Source organism: Sarcophilus harrisii, chromosome 3, assembly GCF_902635505.1.
Source record: "Sarcophilus harrisii chromosome 3, mSarHar1.11, whole genome shotgun sequence".
In the NCBI taxonomy this organism is placed as follows: domain Eukaryota; kingdom Metazoa; phylum Chordata; class Mammalia; order Dasyuromorphia; family Dasyuridae; genus Sarcophilus; species Sarcophilus harrisii.
Window position 1 is genome coordinate 4,381,795 of NC_045428.1, and position 27,438 is coordinate 4,409,232.

At 42.4% G+C, this 27,438-nt stretch overlaps 1 protein-coding gene across 3 annotated transcripts in view; it reads left to right on the plus strand.

The window, feature by feature from the left end:
- Positions 1-27,438, plus strand: part of FGF12 (fibroblast growth factor 12) — a 512,340-nt gene that overhangs the window by 300,436 nt on the left and 184,466 nt on the right. The window contains exon 1 of one of the 3 annotated variants that reach the window (XM_031957414.1): positions 2,083-4,909. The exons of the other annotated variants lie outside the window; for them this stretch is intronic. Coding sequence (XP_031813274.1) covers positions 4,711-4,909 — 199 coding nt within the window. The 5' untranslated portion in view covers positions 2,083-4,710. Of the gene's footprint in view, positions 1-2,082; positions 4,910-27,438 lie in introns of those variants that run through there. 3 annotated transcript variants of the gene reach the window in all.

A 27,438-nucleotide genomic window follows, 5' to 3' on the forward strand; every position in this document is an offset into this window, starting at 1 on the left:
AGACACTATTTAGTGTGTGTGTGTGTGTGTGTGTGTGTGCGCGCATGCGCGCGCATGTTATGTATACAGTCCTAACATCTCAGATTCGGTTGCATTTCTTGAAGCAGATAAATGGTATAGTAGAGGAAGGGTTAGATTTGGAGGTAAATAAACATGAGTTCAAATCCTGACTCATTAGCTATGTGATCCTAAGCAAGTCAATTAATCTCTCTAAACCTCAGTTCCCTCTTCTGTAAATGTAGGGTAAAGACTTTGATTGTCTCCAATGGCCTTTGCAGATCTAAATCTATAATCCCATAAATGCCCCCCCCAACCTGTAGCCCCAGGATATTATTGTCTTCATGCACATCCAGCCTCCCCTAGAAGACCTCTAGCAGGGAGGCGCTCAGCACTTCCTAAGACATCCCATTTTACTTTTTACAGCTCTCAATTTTAGGAAGCTGTGCTGTATTATAATGAGCTGAAATTTTCCTCTCTCACTCTCTTCCACTCTTAACTCTAGTTCTCTCCATTGGGTCTAAGCAAAAACCACGTAATCCATCCTTCCACATCAGCCTCTAAATGCCTGAAGAGAGATCATCTACCTCCTTCCTTCCTCCCCCCAGGTCTCCTCAAGGCAAAGCCTTCCCATTTCATTTCACTGATCCTCCTATGACAAGCTCAGACCTGCTCAGCCTTCTGAGTATGACTTTGAGCTTGTTCAAGGCCTTCCTATGTAATGCCCAGGACTGAACGCGCCACTTGCCTGTGTGTTTTGTCTTCAGAGCGCTCCTCCAGACAGTTTATTTTTATTTTTATTTTTTTTTTCCTCCAGACAGTTTAACAAGTGAGTTTGGACTCCCTCTTGCTGATAGGCCTCAGCATCATTCCACTGATACCCAACTCTAGTTATAAGGATGGCTTTTTCTCCCCTTCTGCCCTGGGTATCAAGTCTAGACTGAATTCTTTATAATTTCTACCCCTTACTCCCAGCTCCACCTCCTGAGGTCAATGGCAGAAGGTAGAACCTATTTCTTTTTCATAATCTCTTCTTCATCCTTGACCCAGCATTTTGTTGTTCTCTCCTTTCTCCAGGCTAACCGCCTATATTTGTTTGAACTTGTCTAAACCATTTTATCACTCTTCCCTGAGCACCCTCTCCTCCATCTATCTCCTCCCCAAATTGTGGTACCCAAAATGACACAAAGTGCTTCAGATGTAATTTAAGCAGAGAACAAAGAGAACATCCTCTCCTGTTGGACACTGTCCTTTAAATTGGTTAATTTTCTTGTCGTTTATTTTCCTGCAAGTGTTAAGTTTTGTCACAGATGACCTTGGGGGTCACTAGTACTTTAAACCTCGCCCAGATACCCTGAATCTTTGCTTTATATAAAGCTAGAAACCACTTTGGAGGCGATCCAATCCAATCTACGTCTTTTACAGTGAAAGAATAGGGCCCTGAATTGAGAACGGGTCTTGCCAGGATCACACATCTAGTCTCTAGTTTAGGAGGGATTTGGACAGCGGCCTTCCTGACTCCTTGTCATTGCCCTTCCCACTACACCATGCTTACACTGGTAACCTGTAGGTTCAAGGAGAGATCAGGGATCTGAATTACATTTAGGGAGGCTCTGACTCATTGACTTCACTTACCTGTTTGGAGATTAGCCCAGTAGGGAGCCAGCCCAGCAGGTGGTCTGAAAGCAACTCCCCTGGTCATCCCTTAATGTCCACTTCTTTCCCCAATAGGGAAAGTGTTACCCGAGCCGAATTTGCCCCCTTGCTGACTGTTTCTCTCTCTCCTTTGCTACTGCTCTTGTAGCCCCACCTTCTAATCTGATCAATGTTTTGCGCACAGTAGGCGTCTGATTCTGCGGTTGGGCAGGAGGCTCTCCCTCTCTCCTCAGCCCAGCCTCCCGCCCCTCCTGGGGCTGCCCGGGGCCCCTTTGCTCCTCGCCAGGTCTTGGGCAGGGGACGTTTTCTCCCCAGTTGGGTAAAGGAGGGGACAGCACACTCGAACTGCAGTTCCCCAGCTCTGCCTCTGAGAATTTCTCATCCAAACCTCAATCACGTAGGATTGCGTAGAGAGAAGAGGAGAGACAGAAGACACAGAAAGAGGAGGGAGGGAGGCGACAAGGAGGGAAACACAGGCAGCCGCTGGGGCTGGGGGAGGGGGGAGGAAGCCCAGTGCCATCAGTCGGCGCCCAGGAAGAAAATGGGCACAGCAGCCCACGCTCGCTCCGTGGCCAGCCGCTCCTGACAGCTGGATTTGAACGCCCTCCCCCTGGCCCCCTTTCTTTCTCTCGAGCTGCCAGGAAGAAGTTGGGAAGGCTTTCCCTTTCTCTCCCCCCGCCCCCGGTCCTTTGCCCCCGTTTGCCAGCCTTCTCCGCCCGGAGTTTCCTCTTGCTGACCGGAGCGAGCCCCAACCCAAGGGAACGCCAGCCTGGAAGCCCGTCCGCCGGAGCCGGAGCCGGAGCCGGAGCCCGATCTGCAGCGGGCAGCCCGCCGTGTGCGGGGCGGACGGCACCGCCTGCCCGGGGTCGGCCTCAGTGCTCGCCCTCAGCCCCCCGGGAGCGGGGCTCATCCGTGAACTCGACCCCCATGGGTCCCCCGGAGCTTCCTCTGGGCCAGACGCGGGAATGCCCCTGGCGCTGAGCCGCGCCGGCACCCAGCTGCTGCGGGGCGGGCTCGGGGCGCCGGCGGGCGGCGGGGCCGGCTAGCTCCGGGGCAGCCTGCGCCTTTCGGGGGAGCCCTCTCTCAGCCGCGTCCGGGGGCTCGGCTCCCCTCCGGGCTGGGGCGCGGGGCCGACGATGTGGCCCGGGGCGCTCGGGGAGCCGCGGCGCCCGGGCCAGCAGCCGCCGAAGGGCAGGATGATGTGTGGCCGCAGCCTGCCGGTGCCCGGCGCGTCCTCTCCAGCCGCCCCCTCCTGCTCCTGCTGCTCCGGCCGCGTGCCGCCTTCCGCCCAGGGCCGGGATGGGGGCCGCAGAACTGTCTGAGCGTCCGCGGCCGCCTGCGTCTCGGATCTAATCGATCGCCGTCCCTTCGGGCCGACAGGACTCCTCCGGGGGCCAGCCGGGGCCGCCGCTCTGAGCCCGGGGCCAGGGGCTAGGCGCGGCGGCTGGGGAACGGAGCGGGGCCCTCGGGGCGATGCCTCGAACCCTCGGACGCTCCAGAGCCGGGGCCCTCCTTCTTCCGGACCGGCCCATGGCAGGGAAGCCCCGCTAAAGCGGCCCTGGGAGGGGCTGGGCCGCGCTCAGCACCCCGAGGACTCCCCCTCCAATCCGAGGCAGAGCTTCTCCGCGGGCGCTGGGGATCAGGGGTCCCCCCGCCGAGCCCTTCCAGACGCTCAGTTGCCGAAGGTACTCCCACCGTGCGGGTCTATTCCGGAAGGAGCAAGGGATTTCCCTCCCGCTGACGGGGCTCTCAGTCCCCTCCTCCCCGCCCCGTGCCCTCGCCGTGGGGGCGGGCGGGCGGTTCCCGGGGGCGCCAGGCTCCCGGGGATCTCCCTCCCCAAGGTCCCTCCCCTGCTTTTCTTCCTCCCTCCCTCCCTCCCTCCCTCCCTCCTTCCCTTGTCTGCACCGCTCGTGGTGAATCGAGGTTCCCACAGCTTCTGGCGCTCCTGGAGCTTGCCCCACAGCTGGAACAGCTGCCCCGGCGCCACCAAACCTGGGGGAGCGCCACCTGCTCCTGGAGCCCAGCCCACCTGCCCCGCTTCGGGGTCCCCCCCCCTCCCTTCCCAGGTAGCCTCTGGCTTCCAGACCCGCGGCCGCCGGGTCCGTTTGGAACAAAACCCACACGGCCCCGCTCCCCCCGTGCACACAAGCACCCGAGGCCCGGGGACTGGTGGGCGATGTCGGCGGCGCCGGCTGAGCTGGGGGGCATGGCTCCTTCGGGCTGGCGGAGCCCGCCCGCGGGGACTTAAGTGCTTGCCCGGCTCCTTCTCACCCCCGAATTTGGCGGCTTCTTTTCGACAGGCCCTTAGCTTGGAGTCACTTTTTAACCTTTTATTTTGATCGTTGCTGTTGGCAGGGGGCACGGCCGCCCGCCCCGAGCTCACCGCTTTGTACACACTTTTTATATCGAGCTCTCACTTCCCCCCCCTCCCGCCTCTGCTCGGGGCTCTGGGTGCAGCCAGGACCCCCGGGGCCGGGCTTTGGGGACCCGGGCCCGGAGCCGCCTTCTCATTGAGGACAGCACTTCGGTAACCAGACCCTCCAGAGCCGGCCGGACTCCAGGCAAGCCCGGCCCAGCCCCTTGCCCAGCCTCCCTTCGAAAGCGGAGCCCCGCGGGTTCCGGGATTCCGGGCCCGGGTGGGGGGCGCTTCGGGGAATAACGAGAGCTCGGGGTGAGCCGGCTCGCAGGAAGGATCGCCGTTCTTTCACTTTCTGCAGCGGCGCTCCGGGAAGTTTACACTCGGATTTACATTCGTTTTGTCTCCACCAACAAACCTTCGTGGTCCCCCTACTTGCCCACGGCTCCAGACTGACTTAGGCGGCCGCCGGGAGCCCCGTTTTCTCTCCCGCGGCCAACACCGAGCTTCCAAATCACTGCCTCCCCTTTGCCCAATCGAGGCACCTTCGGGGTCCTGACTGCCCCGCCTCGGATTAGAAGGAGAGGGGTAAAAGGGACCTAAAGGAGATTGCATTAGAAGGGAAGGCGGCCGGAATCTCCTTCCTCTCCCGACCCGGGAGCCCCGGGGGCTGGAGGAAGGGCCCCGACGGCTGAGCCGCGATGGCCGCGGCCATCGCCAGCTCGCTGATCCGCCAGAAGCGCCAGGCTAGGGAGTCTAACAGCGATCGGGTGTCGGCCTCCAAGCGCCGCTCGAGCCCCAGCAAGGATGGGCGATCCCTGTGCGAGAGGCATGTCCTCGGGGTGTTCAGCAAGGTGCGTTTCTGCAGCGGCCGGAAGAGGCCCGTGAGAAGGAGACCAGGTCAGTGGCAGCCGGCGAGACCCGCGCCGGGCGTCCCTCCCTCTCCCGACCCCGGGCAGCCTCCTTTTTCTCGCCCCTTGGGCTCCCCTCGAGCCCCTTCCCTCGCCATCCCATCCGGGGCTCGGCAGGCACCGGCTAGGAGCGGCAGCTCCGGAGGCCTGGGCCGGATGCTGCCTTCCCTCACCTTGCAGCCTGTTTCCCTTCCGAAACCTCCACCAGACGCTTGCCCTCCTTGACCAGCCCCTCCTGGCTCTGTCCAACGTCCCGGCAGCTATTCTCGGGATCTTCCATGGCTCGCACTCCCCAGCTTTGTTCTATGTGTCCTTCCCCCCGTAATCATCTTTCCCGGGGCTTTGCTTTTTCCTGGGAGCTCGTCTGGAGCCTCCCTTCCCCGCTTTTGTATTCCGGGGTCTAAAATCGGTACGGAGGTGAGGCTGGAAGGCCAACGGTCTCCGTGTGTCCCCTACTCTGGGCCTGCTGGGGAAGCGAGGCTAAGCCCGGCTTATTCTCTGTTGTCTCCAGTTTCTCAGTTTCCCCTTTTTTAAAAAACGTAAATAGAATTCAATTCTGTGATGGAGACTAGGGGAGGGGAGGGGATATGATGCTCCAGCAAGAGCTGGAATCAGCAGCCCCCCCAAGTGTTTATTTTAGGCGAAGATGTGCACCCCTTTCCAGGAGAGCCAGAGTTCGGGGTTGAGAGAATAAAAACAAACAAAATTCCCGCTCTCCCCCACCCATCTGCTTGCTTGAGTGTGATTGAATGAGTAGAAACATTCATTTCTTTTGCCTGAACTTCTAAGAAAAGGCCAAAGAAGAGTGGGGGGAACAAAAACCAAACTAGAACAGGACCGAAAAAGGGCGGCTGCTTGGTTTAACCATATGCATTTCTGGTTATCTTTTGTATTTTCTGTGGGCTGAGGTAAAAAACAAAAAACAAACAAAAAACACTTGGATGAGATAAATACTGTAAGGGAGAAATCACTTTTTAGGAAATCTAAAGAAGTGAGCTTGTTTTAAGCTTTTAAACTGAGGGATTTTAAAGTATTCAATTAGTGCTCACATTAAAACAAGAGGATGCATTTCTTATTTATCATGACATCTAACATTAAATTGAAATAGAGCAATCATTTGATTTCTTTTGTGTTAGTAGGAAAACAGCCTCAGTGGATTTTATAGCTGAAAGAGAACTTAGTGATCACCTGAAATGACCCCTTGCTATTCTGGAAGAGGAAATTAAGTTTCAGGGAAAGGAAGTTACTTGCTATTGCCAACATAGGTAATAAAAAAGGGAATCACAATCAGATACCAAATCCGAGAGTCAAAATACAGTGTCCTTGGTCCTGGGTCTGGAAATTTCATAATGTAAATCACTCCATCAAAATAATCCCATGGTCTGAATGGTTTCCCTAAATCCTGAAGCTAATTCTCCACAGGAGCTGTGTTCCATAGATTTTTTTTTTTTTTCCATTGGGCGGTTGGTGAGACGTTGAGTAATTCTATGCCATAGTTAAGGAATTGAGACAAACCTAAAGCACTCCTCTGTCTGACTGGGCTGCCACCCCATTTGGGTTTTTTCCTTCTAGTGTTCATGGAAAAAATGTCAAGGCTCTGAAATTCCCTTGGCTATATTTCTAACCTGTAGCTACAGCAATTAAATTATATGAGTAAAGAAATCACACTTCTTTTGTTCTACACCCCCTTTCACTAAATAGAAATCTCGCAGGAAAATAGCACTGAAGCTGGGAAAATGCTATCCTCTCATTGGCTGCTTCTCCTACTTCCATACACATCTTCTTCCAATGATGGATTTTAGGCCACCTTGGAATTTATCCTGTCAGTTTTTTCATCTGACCCTAGTCTCCCTCTCCTCTCATTTGACTCCACGAACATCCATGGATTCTCAGAGAGATTCTTGATGGTTACTGTTCTAGTTGAAGTTTCCCAGGTAGAGTAAGATATTCCAAAGACGTCAAAGCTCGTTAAGACATCCAGAGGGCGAGTGCAGCATGTATTTCATTTATAAACCCAGGGATTTAATCTGTTCTTAAACTGGCAAATTTTCTGATTTTTGCGATGGGGTGCTATTCTTAAGACTTACGAGGCAAACTAATGAATCTGTTGGTTTGCTGTCAGCAACCATGATTCACATTGCTTGGGGAGAACCTATTTATAGTGAGCCCAAATCTCTAGACTGGCAGCATGGATCACAGCACCAGACAGGGATTTTTAATGATTTTTGGGGTGGGGGTGGAGAGGGAATGAGGGGAGAGAAAACTTACAAAAATCAAAAGATTATTAAAGTCAAAATGATCCCATGAAAGAATCTTCCCTTCCCCTTCTGGAAGTTAGGGAAAAGGTCTCTTTCTGTCCTAACTCACATCAAATTTGTCATTCATAAAACCATCTCTTGTTAAAATACACAAATTGAGTAACAAATGGCAGAGCATTAAGGAAAGCATCTCCTAGGATGCTGAAGATCGATTGGGTTTAGGTCCTTTGACTCCTAGACAGAAAGGTTGTTATTTGAATTCTGAGTCAAGTATACATGAAGCAAGGGAGGCTGAAATCACCTGGTAGTTAAGAGGCTGCAGGGGACTTATCTACTGCATGGGGAAATTCCTCCTCTTCTTGCTTGGTCCCTTGGCCCTTTCGCTTGATCTATCTGTGGATAAAATACCAACATACAATTGTTAATGAATCTTGGTAATTATGTGATTCTCTCTGAGCAAAGGTAAAGTATGGAACTTTAAAAGAAGATCAGGAGAATGTTGATGGCTGTGACATTATATTCAAAGTGGCTGTGTTTTCTTTGATAATATATAATAGTACTATTCTTGTTTTCAGATCAATGTCAGTTAATTTGCAGGGATAAGAGAGGGCACTGGACAGGAGCAGTCAATTGGGCTTTTGGAAGCTTCTTTTTCAAGTCATGTACCCTTCCAAGTACCTGGTTAGATTGTGAGACAATGAATTTCAAGATAGGGTGCTTGAGAGCAGCTGCCTGGATGCTGTTTTGAGTTTTATATGTTTGAGGGGAAGGGTTGAGAAACAAAAGCTGAGGCATCCCCAATTCACTTCCTGAGCCACAAATATTTTTTTGGGAAACACTTGTGTTTGACATTTCATCATCTCATGAAGCCTTGAATCTCAGGAGCCTGTGTTAAATATAAAACAGCTGTTTTAGAAATGTCATTGAGGACATTTGATTTAAAGTGAGGATATTCACTTTAAATTGAGCCTAGATCTCCAGGAAATTAGTAGAGCACACTTTGGCTACTATAATGAAGACCTTCTTCATTGGTACATTGATATTGTCCTATGGACACAAGAACTAAATTTCCCCCTCTACAACTTCTACATTGTTAGTAGGTAAGCAAAAAATAAATAAAAGCTAGTGGAGAAATGAGCACTTGAATAAGCATCCCAATGTCTAAAACTGGCTAGTATCTAGAAAGCTACTAAATTGCATGTCTATCCTACTTGTTTAATAGGGAAGATTTTTCTAGGGAAATAATATCATTCCAAGTTAAGTGACAGAATATGTGTGTGTGTGTGTGTATGTGTGTGTGTGTGTGTGTGTGTGTGTGTGTGAAGTAATGCATCTATTTTCCCATTAACTGAGCGTTTGGATATATTTGGTCAATATTCATTTGGAAGATATTATATAGTAGACTAGATAATTTTTGAAATCTCTTCAGAATCTGAAATTTGGGAATTCAATGTGATGACAAATCTACCCCAAAACCCAATAGGCATAAAGTACAATCAATCCCATCATTTTTAAAAAATCATTGTTGGGTGCTTCTTTCCTTAGAGATTTAGCACGACAATCAATGTTTCATTTGAGTGCCTCCCTCTTTCATGATATAAGACATAAGATGCATATCTAAATGACAGATCACCATCAATTCTTCAAACACCCCAAAAACTGTGATTTATGATCCACACTTTAAATATGTCAAGGAAGTGAACCTAAATTAAAACCCATTTTGTGAAGTTTCACTTCTCTCATTTCTTTAAGCATTTACTCTTTCCACTCAGACAAATATTGTTTATCGGAAAAGAATTCTGTGTCCTTCATGCTTTCCTAGGTAAGTCTGCTTTGGTTGATAACCTTTCTGTGGCATATTTTGCTATCAAACACTCTTTGACATAGAGGATTGAAAACATCATAAAGAAGAGTTGAAGAAGCAAAACACAAGTAATGCAACTGAATGCTCATCATTTGATCTATGAAAGGGAAATGTTTTCTAAATGACTTGAATTCTTAGTCAAGGTAGAGCTTGCAAATGAGTTTTTCTTTCTAGTGAGGTACACTGAGGCATTTGAATCTAACATTTCTCCTCTTAGAAATCTGACTCATGATTTGAAGCCACAAAATTAGGAAAATTAAGTGCATTTTTGTTTGACATTCATCATGGAGAATTCTTTCTCCTCAGAACCCCAGCAGAGGGATAAACTGGCACTTTGCATGGATTTTATCATCCCCTTTCTACAGCAGTGTATTCAATTCTACAAATTATGTTTCTATTATAAGTTCGTGTTGTCTTTGTAGCCAACTCCCATGATCCCTCGATTCTTTTTATCCTCAGAAATCCCATCAAATAATACAGAATTAAAACTTTGAAGTTTTAATGAAGTTGATCTTCTTGAAGAAAATTAGAAGACCAATTTGCCAGAATGCTGACAGCCTTTGAGTTTGGGGGAAGGGCAAGGGGAATTTGGGGAGAAGAACTTCAGGAACATCTTTTTCATCTAAAAATATGCCCTCGTTGTATTCCTTCATAACCATCAAATCTCCATGGATGTAGGATGTTTCTGGATAGTTGACTTTCCAAAGATGTTTCTCTGAAAATAATTGTAGTCAGTTCCATTTTATTTGCTTGTAGTTCCCTTGAATTTGTGGGCACCGTGAAATTTGTTGAGCGGCATTGCAGACAGGGTGTCTGCCAGTCATCCTGGTGCGATGTTCACCCCCCCCCCCAGCACTGCATAGCTGTTAGTGTATCGTTTTATGCAATTTAAAAAGGCAGAAGCACCTCAAGAGGGACAGGTTGCGGCTTGGGCACCGTCCTTGTCATATTCCCATGGAGGACCCTGGGATCTAACCAGAGGCGGGCATCTCATCCTCTCTGACTCTACTCATCACCCTTGTGGCTTTTCAGATGGAAAGAAACATCCCCACCTCCTTTGCTACCATTCCCTCAGCTGCTGTTTTCCTTTGTTATTACAGAAGCTCCTTGAAGGCAGTAACTATTTTCTCTCTGTCTAGATAGCCCCAGTGCCGAGCACAGTATCTGACACATAGCAAGTACTTACTAAATTATTTTTCTTTATTCATCCCTGCCTGCATGTGACACATTGGGGTTTCTGACAGACAATGGCTTTGCCGAGCCATAGAAGGATCATGTGAAGACAGCCCATTTGTTTATTCCAGAGAAGGGAAGAGTTGGGGATCACGGAATCCTTTCCTCCAAGTGGTCCAAGGGGTGTCATGTCAATTAGATGGCTTTTGGTTGATTCTCGGTATCGTATGCATCATGGGTTTCTGTACATGCGCAAGTAGGTGTGTTGTGTGTATGAAGAAGATTTAGAAGCTTGGTCTTGGCGGTGGGAGAAACATTCCCAAATGAAGTGGGATGGCTAATTAGTTAGTGAGTTCTTTGTCTCTACATGTATTCAGATGTGCATTCGGTTGCAGGAGGTGACCTGATGTCACCAATTTCAGACTCTGTGTTTCATTTACCAAAAGTTGGTTTTAGATTCAAAAAACCTTGGACTGTCCTCTGGTATGTAGGTGACTTTGGCTTCTGAATAACTCTCCTCTAAGAGGATCAGGCAGCTGGGAAAGAATCGTGGGAGATAGTAAGCCTGGTCACAGCAACCTTGCTTCTGTGTGCATTGATCCTAATGCTCTGAGTGGGGAGATGAGCACATAGAGAAGACAGATCACGAGGTCAGCCAACTAGGCAGTCCCTGGAGGTCTGTGTTGTTATGTGTGTGCTCCGGCTCAGTGTTCCAATAGGCATCTCCCTCCCTGGATGCACGGTACCCCGGAGGCTTTGAGGGGAGGGATTTACCTGTGGAAGGGAAGAGACACTTGGGAACCGAAGAGACGCCCTTTCTTAAGCTCCAGGTAAACAACTGCTTTAGATGTTTTGAAAGAAGGAGAGAAGAGTGCCAAAGTCAGAATCCTTGAGAATGGCAGGCTACTTCACTTCTTCTTTGATGATGAGCCCCATTGGCAAACAGCTGGAGACTCTGCAGAAGCTCTCTGTGGCCTTAAGTGAACAGATGCCTTAGTAGAGGCCTAATAGACTGTGATCGTGGCAGGGCATTCATGGTTAAATTCTAGTTTTCCTATAAAAAGGGGAAAATATATTTTGAAAGTCCCTTGACCTTTAATTTCAAAATAAAGAACAGATTTCCATTGGAACTGGCTTTTTTTTTAATGGGCTCTCCTATACAGAGTTCATTTAAAGGTTGGAAAAGGAAATGAGGGGAAATGAAGTTAGGTTTTCCATATTAGGAAAGATGAGAATATTTTCTAGGCCACTGTTGCCTCAGTAGAGATTTTGGCACATGAGCCCTTTCCTCCCGACAAGACTCTTCCTGAATCGTAGTGGGCTATGATCTGTTGCTGAAGGCTAGGCCTAGAAGTTACTCACTGGCAGGCAGGGGATGTTGAGTGTTTATTCCAACTGTAAAATCCAACATTAACTCAGGAATCAGTTTAGATGTGACCTAGCTCTTGTTTGTGGTCAAACCTCTGCTTTGGGGAGCCCTATCTTCCTTTAAAATGCAAGTCAAGTACCCCCTTCTACATGAAGCTTTTGTTGATTCCAACCACTAAGCCTGTATCTCATCTCCTTCTGATTTGCCTACTTTGCAGTTATTTCTATTTATTCCCTTTACATGAATTTAATTAAAGAGGCACATCTTGCAGCCCCTCTTCAAATGAAAACTCCTTTCAGAAAAGAATCGTCATCCTGGTCCTTGTAATCCTGATGCCTAACACAGAACCTGAAGCATTGAAGTTGATCAATCCCAAATTTAGTAAGCACCTACTAAGTGCCAGGCATTAGACTAAATAGTGGGGATACAAAAAGAGTCAAAAGATGGTTGCTGCTCTAGAGGAACTTCCAATCAAACAGAGACTCCCTGAAAACAGTTAAAATAATGACTACTTAAATTCAATACTCCAACATTGGTAGTGCGCCTCTCTAAGAATCTCTGGAAGGCAGAGGAGAGAGAGAGCCCCTGGCCTAAGGAGGGACCCAGGTCAAGATCCTGGTCACGATGACTGTTCTCCAAAATTTATTCCCATTATAGTAAACACAGCATGTAGGAAACCCAACACTTCCTCTTCCAGGACGAAAGTTCAAGTAATGACCAACTTCAAAGGGGTTCATTGGTCCTGAGCAGGAACAGAGCTAAGGTTCTTCCCCATCTTTGTCTTGTTGTTTATGACATTCAAGCAACATATAAAGTGATCTTTTCTCCATGATTTCAGAGCCAGATCCAGCTTGTCTTTTCCATCCCCATCAGAGCCAAAGGTCGGGAGGAGTCTTGTGGAAGTAGAATAGGCAAATCTGCTCTAATCTTCACATCATAGCAAGTCATTAAGAAAACTGCCTTTCTACCAGATAATTCTATCAATCCACCCTGGGTTTTCTTTCTGTTTTTCAGTGGGTGGCAATCAACACATTTTTGTTTCAAATGTTCACTTCAGTTTCTTTGAACTCCTAGCTTCCCTTGCTTTACCTTTCTTAACTGAATTCTGAATCTATACTGCTTCTACAAATCACTCTCCCCCTTCCTAGTTTCCCAGGCTATTATCCTAGCTCTGACCTCACTTTCTTTCCTATAAAATCCTGACCCTTACAATTATCCAATTCAATTTAAGCATCATCCTCGAGCCCTGATCTTTTTGCCCATTTGTCCTATTGCTGGCTATCTTTTGCAGATAGCAGTCTTGAATCACTCCCACTGTTTGCCTCCTCTGCTTTTAATGACAGATGGAACAACAATGGAAAGTCATATGATCATGTTGATTGAGTGTACTCTAGATATTTTACATAACCTCAACTCCAATCACATACCAATAATTTTAATTATTCTACATTTAAGTTTATTGCTTGCTTAAAAAACAAAATAAAACATATCACCTTCATTTCACACTCTGCTCCACCCCCAAAAGTCTTCTGTGTTCCAAGTGAGTAATCTCTTGCAACAAACAAAAATTAGGGAGGATGAACACATACACATACAGATGAGAGACAGAAGCATGAGAGACAAGAGACCTACACAAATAAACAGGGAACACTTTAGCAAAATTAGGCAACAACCACCTGAATAAGAAAGTATATTTTATGATCCCCACCCATAATTCTTCATTTCTACAAAGAAACGTGCTTACCTCTGAGAACAAGTTTGGTCATTGAAATTAGATGCTGTTCAGTTGATTTTCTTTTTATAGTTTTTATTTATGTTGCTGTAATCATTAAGCACATATTACTTTCCTAGTTCTGCTTGCTTCTCTGTGCATCTGTTCATTTAAGTCTCCCCCCATTTCTCTAAAGTTTTATAAAATTATGCTTGTTTTCTCGTGGCAAAACAACATTCTATGATATTCATGTAGAATGATTTTTCTACTGATGAACAACTGCTTTTTCCTAATCATTGCTTCCACCAAAAGTACAGTCGTGTATATTTTGGAGTACGTGGGACCTTTCTTACTATCTCATTCTTTTCCTTGGAGTAAACAATGGGGATTTCAGAATAAAAATGAAAAAAAGACAGTCATTTCTTAAGCCTCCTTCCAAATCGCCTTCTACTTCCTAACTCTACTAGGACTGTATTGTACCGTCTATCTTTTTGCAGGCCCTTTACCATAGATTGTTTCATCTTTTGTCATCCTGCTATTTTGGTGGATGGGAGGTAAAACTCCAGAGTTATCTTGATTGGCATTTCCCTTATGATTAGTGCTTTGTAAAATTCTTTCAAGTGCCTGCCAGTTGATATTTGCTTTTTTGAGAATTATTTGTTGATACCCTACTATATATACTTTTTCATTACTAAGTGACTTGAGGGAAAAGGTAGCATTTTCTTTTTTTTTTTTTTTAATCACTAGCACTTAACATAGGGATCAGCCCATATGAAGTGCTTAATTAATGCTTTTCAACTGGGGAGTATTTGTTGGGGGCCACTGCACATTGTTCCCCTTCCCTTAGTCACTGCTGTAGTCAAACTGACCTCCATATCATTCTTCTTCCTTGACAGTACATTGTCTATCTTTTCACTTTTAAATTATTTATCCTCCATGAGGGAATACCTTCCCCCTACTCTTTGAACCCCTAGTTCCTTTAGCATTCAGCTAGAGGCCACGGTTTACATGACACTCTTTCTAAAATTTCAGTTAGTTGCTGATATCCTTGTGGGTATGAATGTTGGCTTCCCTAACAGAATGCAGCATCCTTGAAGGCATGAACTGTTTCATTCTGACGTTTTCTGTGTCCACCTTCTAGTAGACACTTAATAGATACTTGTTGATTGATTGGTGCTTTGACCAGGTATTAGTCTTGTGCAATCCAAGGCAGATCATGAACTGCTCTGGACTTCATGTGCAGTCATTATACTGTATTATGGAAGTGATTGTTTTATGACATAGATTAAAAATAAAATTAAAAAAAATAAAATAATGCTGTTGGGACTTAATAATTGAGGAGATTCTCTCCTAAATACAAATATGTCACCCAAGGTCTATGTAGGTCATGCTGTTTTAATTAAAAACACAATACACAATTTAAAAAATCAATCTACATATTTTTCTTTTTTTTTCCCCCTAGCTTCTTTGACTAAAGATGAATAAAAACCATGCATTGAGTAGCTATGATGAGCTAGATAGTACATCAAGTTTTGAGGAAATAGACATAAAAGTGAAATGGTTCCTACACTCAAGGAACTTCTCTTCTTTTGTTATTATTATAATCATTTAGCATTTTTTTTCCAAAATACATGCAGAGTTACTTTTCAACATTCACCCTTGAAAAATCCTTGTGCTCCATATTTTTTTCCTTTCTTCTTTTCTCTCCCCTAGACATTAAGTAATCCAGTATATGTTAAACAAGAGCAAATTTTCTAAATATATTTCCACATTTGTCATGCTGCACAAGAAAAATCAGATCAAAAAGAAAAAAAAATGAGATAAAAAACAAGCAAGCAAACAACCAAAAAGAGGTGAAAATACTATATTGTGATCCATATTCGGTCTCCATAATCCTTTCTATGAATGCAAATGGCATCACAGGAATATTGGAATTGTCTTGAAATATTGTTGAAAAGAGACAAATCCATCAGAGTTGATCATCACATAATCTTGTTGCTGTGCATAGCATTCATCTAGTTCTACTCACTTCACTTAGCCTGTAAGTCTCTCAAGGCCTTTCTGAAATCATGCTGCTATATAGAACAATTTCTTATAGACCAATTATATTGCACAGCTCTCATATACCATAACTTATTCAGCCATTCTCCAACTGATGGGCAGCCACTCAGTTTCCAGTTTCTGGCTACTACAAAAAGGGCTGCCACAAACATTTTTGCACAAGTGGATCCTTTTCCCTTTTTTGTGACCAGCCCGATAGAGACATTACTAGATCAAAGGGTAGGCACAGTTTTATAGCACTTTGGGCATAGCAACTTCCATTCTAATAAAGGGACTTGACACATATGGGAAATGGTAGTCTGAAAAAAAGAATTTTGGTCTGAGCAATCATAGGAATGACTGGTTTTCTCAATAATCAGCCCTAGAACTCCCAAGGGGAAAAAATGATAATGTTAGTTGGATCACAATGCAAAAAGTAAAAGGTGTAAGGGAGAGTAGAAAGCAGTGGCAGGCACATAGTGTACCTTCATGGCAGTAGGATAAATGTTTAGATGACCAGATAGCAAAGAAAGATGAAATATGAAGTATGTTCTGGTCTGGGGGTAGTGACATCTATGACTAAGTGCATTTATACTCACTAATTAGTCAGGACAATTCAGCTTTAGGCAAGACTTTCAAAGCTGAGTAGATGTGCTTTCCCCAAGTGAAGGCTGTTGGAGATGGAACAGTGCTGGGCACAATAGCTAAGTATTAAGGGCAGGCTGCTGTATTCTTCATCAAGTATGGTCTTATCTGGGGCTGCTGGCTCCAATGGATTATTTTTCTTTCAACCAGAGTCTCTCATTTGATCACTTTGAGTTACTTCTCCACAAAAATAGCCCATTTTATGCAAATCATATCCTTAGTAAGTCACCTGGACTGGCTAAGCAAGCTGCCCAAGATCACATTGGGATATGTGTTCAAGATGAGACCTCGTCCAACTGAACCAGTTTCATAGGCACCTCTTCAGTCACAATACTTCATGGACTTTCTTCACAGGGACCTGATAGAAGCCCAGAAATCCCATCCACCAACCCAATTTATTCAGTATCCTGGGGGTTGTTACAATGCTCCCCAAGCTGTGGTTAACAAAAAAGTACTTGAAATACCCATCTTGCATTCTTACCTCCCATTAATTTTTAAATCTATTTGAAACTGGCTTTTGCCCTTGTCAACTGTAACTGTTCTTTACAAAGTTATCATTGATCTTTTAGTTTCCAAATCCAATGGCCTTTCTCAGAACCCATTTTTGGTTACTTTAGTATTCTTGATTTCCTGTTTCTCACTTCCTTTTCTGGTTATCACCTCAGTCTCATTTGATCAATAATCATCCATATTTCCACACTTTTATTATCTGATATTAGTGCTATGTTACATTATATTGGGGTTGGCCAGGAGGTTGTCCTTTACCCTTCCCTATTTTCTCTCTATGCTTACTTTCAGTGAGAAATGCTTCCTTTAAAGCTCACTCACATTGTTTGTCTCCCCCCAGCCGCCCCATTGCTAGTTCCTTCTCCCATCCTAAAAAACTCCTTCGTATCAACTTTAAGAATGTCTTTGGATTTGCTTTTCTGTGTATCTGTAGTTTTCTTCCAAGTAAAAGCTACTTAAGGGTAGGGAATGTTGAGTTTCTGTCTTTTAATCCAGAGTAATAAATTTTCTAAAACAGCGTCAGGCAAAGAATAGGTAATTCATAAAGGAATGATTCATGAATGAACCTAATTGAAGCATGTTTACTCAATTAAAGGACTGAAAATTATTGTGGACTTGTTGAAACCTAAATTTAAAAGGAATATTGGAAAGGAGTGAAAAAGGGAAAGGGGGAATGCTGATGGTTTTTAAACTTATTTTTGTTTTGTTAGAAAGAAGAGACCTGTTTATTTCTGATAGCGATATAATGATGGAAATTTTTTACCTTTGGATTTTGAACTTCAGAAGATGTTCCTGGTCACGGTTGTTACCAGGCACTCCACAAGTAGCCTGGATTAAATTACACTGTCTATTATTGAGCATCAGGGACAAAAAGTCAGGTGGTTCCCCAAAAGAAGGATTCCAAAGCAAAAAAACAAAAACAAAAACACAACAACAACAACAACGAACTCTTGGCAGCCAAACCAAATTCTCTTTGATCAGATACAGGCAGGCTAGTTTCAAATGAGATGGGGAAGACTGCAGGACCGTAGTCATCAACAAATCTGCCTCTCCCCCAAAAAACTCTTACCTGGGCTGCATTCATTATTTTTGCTAAAACAAGTAATCCATTTTAGGGAACAAGTGGGAAATGGCTGTGGGGAGACAGAAAACTGTGGTAGTAGTTCTGCATCTTAGAAATTGGTAAAATGACTGGTGCTTTCTCCATTGGTCTTTCATTATGACAACTCAAGGTCACTGGAGATGATGCTCCTCGGTGGGTCAGGGGAGGGGGTCAACTCCCTTTTCGTCTGCTCAGTCTGTGGCCCTTTCGAAAGTCGGCTCTGTTGGAGTTTTCTGCGGCTTTCCTCAGGAAGTGAGTTGGCATCTTGTACATTCCCATGCCACCTCCCACATGCTGCAGCTCAAGTTTCCTGAGCAGCCTACCTCCTCCTTCTCCACCTTCTTTCTAAAAGGAACAATAAGGAGAAAAGTACTTTAAAAAGGGACTTGGTCATTGTGTTTCTCAAATGACTCCTTTGTGGTGTCCTGGAACCCATGGTGACGTGAAAGTTTTGGCTTGGTTGGTAATTCATTCTCAAGCCGGCTTGTTTGACGGGGGACTTGTTTTATAGAATTAATGCCTGGCTACTGAAGAATCAAGTCATTTTGCCCTTCTGATTTCTTTATAACTTCATGGCTAAATGCTCTTAACCGGTGCCAGGTATAAGAAAGAGTCATTCATTGTTATAGTTTCGAGGGACCTCAGAGACAATCAGATTCCCCTCCATGACATATTAAGTCATTTTATTTTTTTGGTGATGTACATATGAGATTACTCCCTGTTTTTTGAGGTAGCCCATTCAGTTTTTGGTTAGCTCACATATTTAGAAAGAGTTTTTGGTTTCAATTTACTTTACTTTTGCTTCCTTTTTTTTTTTCTTTAAATTTTATCCAGTTTAAATTTGTTCCTTTGTACTTTTGAAAATCTACTTACTCTGCCTTCTGGGGTCAAAAAGAACAGATCTAGATTTCTTTTCTGCAGGAAAGCCCTTCAACTCTGAAGACACCTATTGTGCCTCTCCATTTTTTTTCTCTTTTCCTGGTTAAATGATCCTACATTCAGCTCATCTTCTTTTATCCAGGTCTCAAAGCCCTCCCCGCAATCTGGTTACCTGTTGGGGGTGGGGTTTCCAGATAATTAATATGGAAATGCCTAACTGAGCTACAATTTCCTTAGCATAGAGAAGGCTCTGTGTGAGAACTCCATATATGAATATAGATCTTAAATCAGTTCATTGGACACATCCTTAGGGAATTGATTGAATCACTTGGAAGTTAAAGGCTTTTCCAGCATGTGAGTGGTGGTATGGTATAGGGCAGGATGCCCACTCACTTTCTGAAAAAAAGCTGCAGGAAACTCCAACAGAGGAGATTGTGGGAAGGTACACAGACCAAATAGGTGAAAGTCGAGTTCACCCACCTTCCCTGATCCTCCAAGGATAATTATCTCCAGTGACCTTGAGTTATGATAATGAAAGACCAATGGAAAAAAGTTAGTGAGTGTCAGGCATAGAATTTGAACTCAGAGCTCTCTGACTAGCACTAGACCATGTTTATTATTGTTGTTCTTAAATTATGCTACATAGAACAGAACATGGTGTTTCAAATGTAGCCTAGTCAGGGTAGAGTGAAGTGGGATGTGGATCTCAAGTTCTGTACATCATGACTGTTAATTAAGCTGAACTTGGCATTAGTGTTCCTCCTCTGTTGTTTGACTTTTGTGAATTTATGGTCTCCTAAAACACATGGATATTTTCCTTTTTTATTTTTTCCAGACGAACTTCTGTCTAGCTCACCTCCATCATTTTGTACTTTTGAAATGGATGTTTTTAGAATGACTAAGATTTTTTTTTCTTTTTTTCTTTTTTTAATTTTTTCTCACTCTACGTGTACATTAATTTTTAATATATATATATATTTATGCATCATGTTAGGAGGGAAAATCAGAGCAAAAGGGAAAAAAAACATGAGGAAAAAAAAACAAAAGTAAAAAAAAAAGTGAACATAGCAAGATTTACATTCAGTTTCCATAGTTCTCTCTCTGTATGCAGATGGCATGTCCCATCCAAAGTTTATTGGGGTTGCTTCGTACCACTAAATGGATGAGAATAACCAAATCTTTCATAGTGATCTTGCTAATACTATGTAAAATATATTCCTAGTTCTGCTTGTTTCACTCAGCATCAGTTCCTATAAATCTTTCCAGGGCTTTCTACAATCAGCTTGCTCATCATTTTTATAGAACAATAATATTCCATTACTTTCATACACCATAACTTATTCAGCCATTCCCCAATTAATGGGCATCCACTCATTTTCAAGTTCTTTGCTACCACAAATACAGCCGCTATATTTTTGCACATGTGGGTCCTTTTCCCTCCTTTATGATTTCCTTGGGATACAGACCTAGCGATCACACTTTTGGGTCAAAGGGTATGCAGAGTTTGATAGTCCTTTGAGCATAGTGCCAAATTGGTCTCCAGAATGGATGGATGACATAAGATATTATATTTATTCTCATGTCCTTCCCCCCCTCCCCAACTGTCCAAATCAAAAGGGGGGTTTACCCTTGATAGGAGACCTCTCAAGTACATATTCCCCCTCTGGAAATGAAGCTCTTCATTATATTTTTCCTTGGAATGCCTGGTACTCAATGAAAAAAATATTGGTTTTGAGCTTCATGAAGCTGCTATAGATGTTAAAATGGGCCAGGTATTCCACAGGACTGCTGAGCCAGCTCCACTCTTTAGGCTTTGCATAGGCTTGCTGGTAGGGAAAATCAAGGCTTTCTGCCCTGACCAAGAGACTGGAAATCTGACACTTGTCTGAGAATTTAATAGTAAAGGTAATTTAGACATATAGGCCTGTAGTGCCAAACTGAAAAGGAAATACAGCATATTGATTCAGCAAACCACAAATTATCATTATCTAGGTTGCATTATCAATTCAAAATCCAATAAATATGTATTAAGTGTCAGACAGTCTCCTGCTCTCAAGGAGCATACAGTCTAATAGAGGGAGAAAAGGCAGGAAAGAGGGAGAAGGTGTTACATCAGTGGGTACCTTTCCTGGGGGTATCTTGTTCCATTTAGTTGAAATTACACAGGGCGAATTTATATATAAAGTGGAGAGAGCTGAGAGTTCAATTTCTATCCCTCTATAAAGAAAAACATTAAGATGAGTTTGGTATACTACCCTCCAACCTTCCAATTAATGAGAAGAGGCTAAGGGATGGAGAGCCAGTCAGTGGTGCTTGGATTAGCAGCATGGCAGAAAGTTTACAAGGGCCTATTGTGGGCAGGGGAAGAGGAAGGAGAGGGACTGGACTGCATTTTGTTCCATGGAATTAAAAGCAGACAAGGCAGCAGATGCAAAAAAATGTCAGGTATGGAGGGTTACTTCCTACCTTCCATAAAGGAGGAAGAATGTGTGTGTGTGTGTGTGTGTGTGTGTGTGTATATTTTTAAAAATTTATTTTATTAAACATTTCCCAATTCCATTTTAATCTGATTTGAGCTGCTCTCAGGAGTTTTACAGTCCAAGCAAGAATTGGACACCTTTTTGTTAAATTAAATCCTAAATTTAGTCAGATAAGGAAACTGATATTCAATGGGAGAAAATTCCAAAACCAAACATAGACTTTGTAGCCGATTTTTTGTTTTATATATATTTTTTGCATGTACGTGTGTGTGTGCATGTGTGTATGTGTATTCAAACAACAATATTTACAAGTATTTACCATATTCTAAACATTGGGCTAAAGAAATAAAAACAATGAAAAATAAAACTCTTCCCTCAAGGAACTTCTAATCCATCAACATCTTATTTGATTCCCAGAAAAAAAAAAAAACACTTGGAGGAAGGCACTAGAGGTGTGATTCTTCCCATTTTTTTTTACAGATAAAGAAATTGAAAGTCAGAGAAATAGAGAGTCCCCCTGTCAGTCATGGAGAGAAAATTGGATTTCAGGTCTCTTCTGAAGTTGTCTCCCCTCCCCTCCACTAACTTTGGCATTCCATTGATGTAGTCCTTTATTTGCCTTCCTAGTAGGAAAAATACTTAGTTGTATGGGGAACGGATGTGATCAACTGCATTATGGTCCCCGTGCATTTAGACACAATCTACGACCTGTTCTGTGCTGGTCCCCATTCTAGGTGCCAGAGGGAAGAGAATGTGGAAATCAGTGCAGCCAAACATGGCTCTTCTAGTCCCTACCTAACAAACAATAATATCAGAAGATTGATGTTCTCTTGCCATCTCAGTTATGCTGCTGTGCCTAATTAGCCAGTTTCTCCCTAAAAGTGTCAACTTTTCTTTAAAAGGCATCAAGATTCCTCACTTTCCTTTAAAAAAGAATCACAACAATGAAGGCAGATTACAGATCTCCTTGCCTCTTTTATGGTTGGTTGAGGTCCTAGGCATTTGGCCCACCAACTATTTTGGGATGTATATTTGGCTGGCATTCACAGCCTTCCATAAACCCAAGCTATTTTCTTCCATCATCATCAACCAACAGTATTGAATGGCTACTTTGTATAGAGAGCACGCTATGCAAAATATTTCCAGCTGAATGTGTCAGTACATCCAGGAATAGAATGTCTTGGCCCTTATGGAAGGAGGTTCTCTGGAATATGATGTACTTGAACCCCTCAGCTTGAAATGAAAAGTGAAAGGGACATTAATGCATATTATTAAGACATATTTTTATATTAAATATTTAAAAAAAAACTAATTTGATCCAATCGAATGTAAGTTCGTTGAAAGACTGTTTTGTTTCTTTCTTTCTTTCCTTCCTTCCTCCCTCTCTTCTCTTCTTTTTTTTCTTTTCCTCCTTCACCTTCTCCTCCTCCTCCTTCTCCTTCTTCTTCTTTTCCTTTTTCTTCCTCTTCTTCTCTTTCTTGTTCTTGTTCTCCTTCTTTCTCCTTCTTCTTTCTCTGTCTCTTCTGCCTCTTTTTCTCCCTCCCCCCTCTCTCTCTGTCTCTCTTTCTTCTCTCAATCTTAACCCTAATTTTTAATACACTGAAAATCCAGAAATCCCTTTTCCTCTGGTGCTTATTTAAAATAGCACATTGCTAAATGTGTTTCATTAATTCTATAATACCAAGTATGCTAAACTCATGACAAGAGTAAAATAAAGATAAAGGTTTTAGTGACTGCCTCAGTAATCTATGAAACATTGTAAGACATAATATAAATAGTATATCCCCTTGACCATTCTTCTTCCACCCCATATGATTCTGTTCATAATTATCGTATTAAGAATGTGGCCCTTGTATGGGTTAGAGACGATCATATAAAAGGGATCCAATTTTGAATATTCTCATACATTTTGATACAAAAAGAGAACTGTCATTATTATTCAAAATCTTGTCAATAGTAAATTTTATTTACTTTTCTTTAATAGCATTTTTCTCAATTTCAGCTAACTTAAATTTTTTTAAAAATGGGATGAAAATACCATAGATTTCCCTCATGTATTTCAAGCATATCAACCAGAGGTTGACGATTTTTTAAAAATTCTCAATATGTTGATCTGGGCATTTGTTTTAGTCTCATTGTGTTCTTTGCCTGCCATCCTTCCTCTGATTCTGAAGGAGTAGAAATACTTTGAGAAAGGCAGGGAAGTAGCATATAGTGTACCTCTCTAGAAGGACATATAAATGAAATAAATTAATTGAAACTTTAATGGTTTGTGAAATAATTTCTACCCCTTTTTTCCTTTAATAATATGATAATTTAAAATTAAATCTTAGAATCAAAGAAAACGCATTAGTGAAGTAAAACATCATTAGCCAATTGGATCTGGCTATTCCCCTAGTTGACAAAGGAATGAGTTTTAGACAATCTAAAACAAAAGTTTTAGTTTCACAAATTGAAATGGTTTCCTAGGCAGTAGATGTAGCATGGATAAAGATTTCTCAATCTGGATTCTCAACTTGCTTGCGAATATCACTGTAGCTTTAAAAGAGTAAATGAGATATATACTTGTAGAGAAAAATCAACCAACAACAATAATCTGCCAGGCAAATGCTTAGATGAAGCAAAGAATTAAATAGCACAATTAAATTAGGTTTTCCTAAAAATAAGTTTAATTGGGGAGGATGAGGGTGTAGTTATGGACCTTTCCGAATGTTAAAAAGGAGAATTTTTATGATGACTGATATGTGGGATCCCATAATTTTTGCCTCATTTTTACAGCTCAGGAGACTGAGCTCTTTGGGCTCAAGGGCCAGGACCAGGGGCAGTGTTTTGTTTTTGTTTTTGTTTTTTCCCATTTTGACACACTTTTTGTTGCCTGCATCTTAAACAATTCATTCTATCATTTTCTTCATCAGAAGGTTTTATTGTTTTTGTTCTTGAATACACACTTTGTGAGTTCTCTGTGACAAGAGTTGAAACCTAACCAGGCTTCCTCCAGTAGCAGCCGGTTGGCCTGTACTTGACAAATGCAAAGTTCTTTTAACATCGACTGAATTAAAATATAATTAAAATAATTGTATTGAAAATGGTATAACATGCTAGCTGACCATTAGTGGTTTTTTAGGAATACTGTGATTTTGGATTGTGTATGTCTCTCCCTATTTCCATGAACATGGAACATTAAAAGTTCATTATACTCACTCATGGCATTTGAACCTGATTGGGATTCTGACATTGATTGTCTCATCCATGGACATTGCGCTATATACAAGAGGCTGCTTGGGGATGCAGTGGGTGCCCCTGCAATGAAGGCATTCAAGAAAAAAAATCCCTGCATGATGACTTTCTTGATGTGCTGTGAAATATCTGGGTAATAAATGTGTATTAATTGATCCCAAACCCCAATCACTAACAGAGTACACACTGATTATGTTTGTAGAAACTGCACATAAGGGAAGTCTCTTTGATTGTATACCTACCTATGTGCAATGACATACCTTGGTGGAAAATATGTGAATGGAAAAGGAGGGGCACTCATCCATAGCCCAAGTGCTACATGGATACTCTGATGATACTCTACAGAAAGCTTCCCATGTGGAATCATCCAGGATTAGAAGTTATGAGTGAGTGGCTAGTCTTATTTTTTGAGAGGTCACTCCTAGGAGTATGAGCACAGACCCAGAGAACTATTATGATATCAAAGAGCAAAATGATTTCATTTAACTGAGACCTTGAAGTGAAGTAAAAAGGCATTCTCCAAATGCTCGTTATTCTCCAAATGATAGTTATTCATTTGGACTCTGGTTCTTTATTTCCTTAAAAATTCTGCTAAAAATATTTGGGCATTCCTGGCACATAGTAGGTGTTTAATAAATATTTATTAATTGATTTATTGATTGATATTTCCAAATTGTTTTTCAGAATGACTACAAAATCCATATAGTCACCATTAACTCATTAATATACCTATTTTAATCTTTCCAACCTCCACTCTTCCCATATTTTGACATATTTACCAATTTGTTGGATAAGTTGGAATTCATCTTTGATTTGATTTATTGTTCTGTTCAGTCATTTCCCATTGTTCCTGGGCTCCTTGTGACCCCATTTGGGATTTTCTTGATAAAAATCCTGGAGTGGTTCACCATTTCCATCTCCAGCTCATTTTATAGACAAGGAAACTAGGGGCAACAAGGTTAAATGACTTTTTTGGGGTTACATAGCTAGTAAGTATCTGAAGTCAAATTTGAAGTCAGGCCTAGTGCTCAGTTCACTATGGTGCCTTCAATTTCCCTGATTTGTATTTCTTATTATGGATAATTTAGAGTGTGCTTTCTTCTCAATGTTAGTTTTCATTCTTTTTTTTGGAAAACTCCCTTCTCATATTGTTGACAACTTGGCCACTTGTCTACTGGAAAATGGCTCTTATTCTTATATATTCATGCTACTCTTAGTACATGTTTGTTCTTCTTATACTATATTATTCTTACATATTGATTCTCATTTTTCTTGTCTATAAATTGTGACTCTTGTACTAGGTCATCTATACAATTCTTTGGCCCTCTGGTCCCCTTGTTCCCTGGCCTGTACAAGGGACTTTAAGGATTAAGCCAGGTTTCCTGAGTTTTCGAGCATAGCCTAAGAGTTTGACTTTGGTGATTTAAAACGAGAGTTGGTTACATTTTTAAACTGAAGTTACGAGATAATATATTGTGACCAAGGTACCATATCTGGCATTGGGTGCTCTGTCTGCTATGATCCAACCTCGATATCTGGTGCCAGATATTTAGCAATTTAAACTCTCTAAAGCCCAGTTATATTACTTACAAAATGAGACAATTGGAATAAATGATCTCCACTGTCTTTCTTACCTCTTATAATCTATGTTAATGGGAAGTCCTTCTTTGTGGGTAGTGGGTAGATGTTAGCCATTGCCCTGATATTTTTGTCCTTGATGTTCGGCTCTGGAGGAGTTTAATGATCTCACATTGGCCATCATTTGAGTTATTTTAAACTAGTACCCTACTTTACATTAACTTCTGATTGTAGTAATAACGGCAAAGTGATACTGGAGTAGGACAAGGTATGGAGGCAGAAAACCTTGGTTCAATATGACTTTGACCTTTCCTCCCTTTAGGAACATAGATAAGTCAACATTATTTCACCAAAAATGAAATCTCAGTGTTTCTATCATTCAAAGGCATGTAGGGTCACAAATTTAAAACTACAGTGGATGTCCGGGTAATCTAATCTAAATCTCTCATTTTATAGAGTTAAGAAAATGGCCTTTTCAAGGTCATATGGATACTAAGTGGCAACATCAAGACTATAACCCAGGGCCTTCCTCCACTCTTAATTCATCATCATGTTTCTGTGACACATCTCCTCCCACTAGGAAAACTTAATGTCATACTCACAAGTTTGGTGAGAGGAAAACACTGCTGAAATCTTAAAGTGCGGAAGAAACAGGAATTATAATTGATATATTACAGTGTATTTATTATTTAAAGTGTATCACCACATGCCAAAATAAATCAGATATATATCAATCTAACAAGGCACATCCGAGTGCCTCCTTCCAACCACATTCATCCATTTGTCTGACAATTTTATTTATTCATTTACTTATCTATATATATTTATTTGTTTGGAATTACAATTAGCTCACATACTTCTAAATTGGGAATTAATTTAAATTAATGAAAAATAAATTTTGTGATTTGATTCATGATTTTGGAATGCATGGATCTTCGGTTCATAAATCAGTGAGCAGTTTGCTATAACAGATGAAGTCTCAAAGGAAACCAGAACAATAATGGTGTAAAAAGGTTGATTTAAACTAGAGACAGAAAGAACTTGTAAAAGTCTATGAGCTACGCAGCCCTACAATAGATGCTAGGGAGGAAATAGATTTCCCTTTAAAGAGGCTCATTTAGCAAGCCTCTGTAGGATTGGATTAGCTCATAGGAATATGGCAGAAGGAACATTAACTCACATATGGGTCGGACTAGATATGGCCACTGATGTCCGATCTTAATAGAGCATTCTAGAATGCAGAAACAAGGCAGAATGCAGTGACGACTGATGGGAAGGAAGCCAGCTTCAGAGAAAGAAACCATCTCAAATTCAACTCAAAGCTATTTTACCTTCCCTCTGCAGCTGTGGGGGAACTAGGTCTGCCAGAGGTTGACCTTTCAAAAGAGAGAAGGAAGAAAGCCTTGCTTTATTGTGTTTAGAATTTCTCTGGTACTTTGGGTCAAAGATTAGCTCTTTATTACAGTCCTGAAAATAATGCTCTAGACAAATTCTCTGTGGCCTATTTGGATCAGTCTGGGCTCAGCAGACAACAGTTGTTGTTTTTTCCACCTTTCCCTAATTAGCTGGTTGTTCACTAATGAACAAATGCCTAATGTCATAATAGGGAAGTCCCCTTCAGGGGATGAAAAGCACTCTTTGTATTGTTTTTCCATCACATTATGTTCTTTATGTT